The 5,301-nt window shown below is 35.2% G+C and overlaps 1 protein-coding gene across 1 annotated transcript; it reads left to right on the forward strand.

Moving 5' to 3' along the window:
• On the forward strand, nt 1-1,821 carry LOC109801433 (uncharacterized). Its single transcript, XM_020362499.3, has one exon. The coding sequence runs from the start codon at nt 515-517 to the stop codon at nt 1,280-1,282; it is 768 nt and encodes a 255-aa protein (XP_020218088.1). The 5' UTR covers nt 1-514; the 3' UTR covers nt 1,283-1,821.
• Nucleotides 1,822-5,301: the final 3,480 nt, after the last annotated feature.

A 5,301-nucleotide genomic window follows, 5' to 3' on the forward strand; every position in this document is an offset into this window, starting at 1 on the left:
CTCGATTCCCTTGACCTCACCATGCATTCACCCATCTCCACCATGACCACCAATTCCTTTCCATCATTGCTCCATCTATAACCTAATTTCAAAACACCCAAAACAGACAAACAATAACCTTGTGTATACCACTTATTTCTTCTTCTTAACCATTTTTTTCTTTTTTTATACATCCATTTTATCTTTATTTTCTTTTTTTAATATCCAAAGTTGATGAATTCAAATAGTGATTAGACATTTTATACTCACTCATTATGCAGACAATTATTTAGGAAATATCTTAATTTGATACTTTTTTCCACCTCTCTCTTTTCTATCACATTACTTATATATCTATCAATTTTTCTTTCTAATATCTAATCTGTAGTTTCTCTCTTCTATCTACACAATCCAACAATTTTGAGGTAGAAGTTGATCAAGATTCTAAATATATATTTCCTACCTCTCATCCCTTCACTCCAATAGCTACCCAAAGAGAAAATTCACACCACAGCACATCGTATCCTTTCCAATTATGTATACTTCATTGACGTCCAATTCCCATAATCACAAATACGAGAAAGAGCATGTGACAAACAACACAACAAGCATCAACACAAAATACAGCGAGATATCCCACTTCAGCCACAAACAACATAAGCTAAAGTTCGACTACTCCGAATCCCCCTTCAAATGTGACGGGTGCAAGGAACTAGGCATAGGCTCACGCTACAAGTGCTCCTTTTGCGACTTTGACCTTCACACTCACTGTGCCATCCCTTCCTCTTCGCTGTTTCACCCTTTCTACCCTAAATGCTCCTTCCACTTCCTCTCCCACCCGCCCGGCGACACGCCGCGCTATTGCAATGCGTGTGAGAAACCCGTCGCCGGGTTTCTCTACCATTGCTTTTCGTGTGGCTTCGACCTTCACCCCTGCTGCGCCAAGCTCCCCACGGTGCTTGGGGAAGAAAATGGGGTGAAGTTGCTTTTGTATAGGAAGGTGAGCTCGGCGTGCCACCGGTGCGGGCAGAGGGGGCGGGGTTGGAGCTATAGGTCTTCTTGCAAGAGGTACAATTTGCATGTGGCGTGTGTGAGGGAGATGGTGGTGGAGAGTTGGCACCAAAGTGGAGGGTTGATGAGTGTTCTTGAGAGTGGTTGCCATAAGGGGAGGAGCAAAGGGAGTAGGGTGAGGAAGTGTTGTGAGGTGGCCGGGATGGCGGTGCAGGTGGCGGTGTCGGCGGTGCTCGGAGATCCCACCGTTCTCATCGCCGGAGTCATGGGCTCCTTGATCTCAAGGGCTTGAGTGGTTCATGGAGAAATTATTATATGGTTTGAGACTATATGATTTTGATTAATCTTCACGTGACATGTTATAAATTCTTTCTTATAAATTAAAAAAAATGATTTGTTATGTGAAGATTGATTAGAATTACATTTTCAACTATATAGTAATTTCTTGATTTGAGAGGAAATTGAGAAGGAGACAAGTGATGTGTATATCGGTTGAAGGTGTAAAAAATAATTAGTCGAAGAAAAAATTTAGATACAAATTCTCGAGTGTTTTTAGGGTGTTTTTAGGTTGTTTTTCAATTAAAATTAGATTCTCATCTCATAAACTTGTCTAATAAAACTTATTGAGGTGAAACTCTAATTTTAATTCAAGAACAATTAATATCATAATTACTTAAGAATTTTATCTTCTTTTTTTTTTCCCGTTATATACCATGTGTGATTATAAAGGGGTGTACATAAGTGAGTGAGTTGGATATGTGCTTTCCCTAATCCTAATTATGGTTTATGTAATGAATATATTCAGTCGTAAGTTTCTATCTTGGATTCCTACCATCATGGAGTATTTTGGGTTTTTATAAGTGCAATTTTTTGTAATCTGATAACATCCCCATAGATATTTTATAGTATTGTCGTGGTCGTGCAATTTGGAGTCCTATTAACTTAATTGAAATCTTATCTATCCATCTTAACAATAAAACATATTAATATCCATTAAACAATTAAACATTTTTCTCCACTTTAATTTTAGACTTGTCCTTTTCTCTTTTTACTACATCGTATAATGTATATTTATCATTTTTTAATTTTTCTTTCTTCTTTAAGTATATATGTACCTAACAACTTAATTAATTGATATGAGAAATAAAATTTCTTGACCATTTACGGGGTAATGGTAGCTACAATCTCTCAAATGTATATGAAGGACGGGTTAGTTATTAATTCGGGGGAATAAAAAAGTAACCATGAATGAGGATAATGGTGGGGGAATTTAGGATTTTTTGGATCCACTCAACATTCCAGGAAATTACATATCAATAAGTTATAAAGTCCTTTGGTATAATTGCAAGAATTGATGAATTATATACTTTGAGTGCTGTGTATCTCCAAGTATCACATTTCTGATAACTACACGATTCAGGGATATTCAAGAAAAGCACAGTGAATTATTTTTCTCCTCTTTACAAGCAAATGAGAATCTATATAAATTGAATAGTTGAGTACAAGAAATACTCACCTGAATAAAGTTGGATACAAGTGGTAAACCAGCAGCATCATAAAAAATATCTACCAATTACAACCCTTTTTAATTAGATGACCCACCTCAAAGCCAGAAAGCAATATGTCTTATATCAGACACAGACAAAAAAAAAACGTATTACATAATCAGAAACTAATCACATATGGAGGATAACAATAAGCAACAATTGAAAAACAAGGCTTAAGAACCAGAATAAATAATAAATAAAAAAAATTTCTAAAATAAATTAATAAAAAAACTATTTACCAAAATAAATAATTTTGGACACGTAGGATATGGAGAAAAGAAGAAAACGTTAGAGTGGGTGACAATTTGTAAAAAACGTCATTCTGAGTGACGAGGCTACACTGTTCACACAGAAAACGTCACTGGTACTAACATTTTCTGTTGATCAAGAAAAACAACAGAAAACGTCAGTACCAGTGACATTTTCAGTTCAGCTAAAAAAAACAACACAAAACGTCACTGGTACTGACGTTTTGTGTTCATAAAAAAAAAAAAAAGCAACAGAAAACTTCAGTACCAGAAAAAACTAACAACACAAAACATCACTGGTACTGACGTTTTGTGTTTGACTCTGGCCACTCTCAGCTGCTCTAAAACACTGGGCTCTAAACCATTGGGGACTGACACATGTATTTTGACTATGAAAACGTCATCAGGGGTGATGTCTATCATTCAGAAGTTTTGTTATATATAGATGAATGAGTTGCTGTCTTCGACCATTCTGCATTCTATAAGTCTTCAACTCATGTTATAGTTTTGCTACTCTTCTCTTTATTATCATATTCCTATCTTGATTTTGTATATTTCTATTTTCATTTTGAAAATGTCTTTCATTTGCTTATTATATTATAATGGTAGTAGAATTAACAACGAGCAAGGTTGTATTTTTACAAGTGACACGAAAACAATTCGCGTAAATCGTGGATTGAATTTTGAATCTTTGAAGAAAAAAATTCATGTGAAGTTGAAATTGCATCATAACCAAATTGTTTCTAGCATTACTTGCACATATTTGCATTGTGTGAATCCCATTTTTTATCTAGCTGTAGAAATTGCTGACGATGAAGATGTTGCATGCATGTTTGATAATTTTCAACGGCAAAGTCATATGAGTATGATAGAATTATATATTGTTGTTGATATTGTTGACACATCTTCTTTTTCCTTACAAGAAATAACTACAGCAGAAGAAGCACATCAACCTCCAGTTTTGACACAGTCAAATGTAATGAGTAGTGACCATCAGTTTGAGCAAACAATTTCGCCACCAACAAATCATCCTTATTCAAACCTTGATTTTGCAACAAACTTAAGTGACGATGATGATATCAATGTTGAAGAAGATGATGAAATTGCAGATGATAGCTCATCTGACGAAGGTAACATTGAGCCTCCCATAATGAACGAATCAGGTAATTATAAATGTTTTTTATAGTTTGATTTTAATTTAGTAATATTTATTATTCATATTGTGCCTGTTGTAACCATATAGGTCCATCACAACCTCCATTTTGAAGCAATACTCCACATTATAATTACATTGATTGGTCTCATCCAGATCAAGAAATGTGGTATGGTGGATTAGATGTTCCCAATTCTTGGCGCGTTGGAGATAAGTTGTATGTTGGGCTATGTTTTTATACAAAAGCTGATGTCCAAATGGCTGTTAAACACTACTCTATGAATGCTCATCAGACATTTGTAGTTGTTGAGTCTGGATTGAAAGTTTTGTCTGTACGATGCCCTAATAGTAATGAAGGTTGCCCTTGGAAACTAAGGGCTAGTATGTCCACTAAGTGCAATAACAAGTGGGTCATAAAGAAATGGGGTGGTCGACATACATATATTAATGCAATATTGTCTCAAGATCACAACAAATTGGACTTAGAATTCATTTGTTCTTGCATATTAGGTAACTTTTTATCTATACATACTTTTCAAAAATTTTAAAATAAAGGTATTCTTCATAATAATGTTAGTATTATTGTTAACATTTCATTTCAGGAATGGTTAGGGAAGATGCTTCCGTGTCAATATCCTTAATTCAAGAAAGAATAAGTGGACAATTTAATTATAAGGTTTCCTACATATATCTTCCACAACAATTGGTTCGAGCTCATCTTGTAATGGTAGTGGAGCACCTGTAGAGGGATACTAAAGTCGGTGGAATTCACCGTATACCTCTAAACAGTTAGCAAGATTATCAGTCAATTCTTGCATTGAAAAATTGCTTTTAGGTTCTGTTTTAGCCTTATGATACATTTCCTCAATAGTGTCATCCTGTAAATCAAAATTGTTGCGGGTTGATTGTTATTTGTACATGTTCAACTTAATATAAAACACAAATATAAACAACCGAATATATGTTACTTACCACATAACCTTGTTTTGCAGTAGTAGGCCCAATCCAACGTCTGGTGTGTCTTTTATACCACACCATGTACTCTGAATTACTACTTAAACGTGTAGTAGTACAAGCTTCTTGTGTCCAAACACGATTTAACCTTGTTTCCCACTCTTGTAGAAAGACAGCATGCTGAACTCGCCAATCAATGTCATCTTTGCCGCGTAGAGTTAGATCATGCAAATTATCTGGTTGACGTGGAGGACGAGGAATGTGTTGTACCATGCCAAACTAGCGCATCACACGGTCAGCATGGTGATACTCAATAATATGAAAGTCAATTAATGGCACTACTGCCCTCCAAATATTTTTGTTCTCTACACAATATGGTGGTAGAGAATAAAAAATGAAGGTATGGCTG

The sequence above is a fragment of the Cajanus cajan genome, chromosome 11, assembly GCF_000230855.2.
Source record: "Cajanus cajan strain Asha chromosome 11, NIPB_CcT2T_4, whole genome shotgun sequence".
NCBI lineage: Eukaryota > Viridiplantae > Streptophyta > Magnoliopsida > Fabales > Fabaceae > Cajanus > Cajanus cajan.

Coding starts and splice junctions, on each gene's coding strand:
- LOC109801433 (XM_020362499.3), top strand. CDS start 515: ATGTATACTTCATTGACGTCCAATTCCCATAATCACAAATACGAGAAA.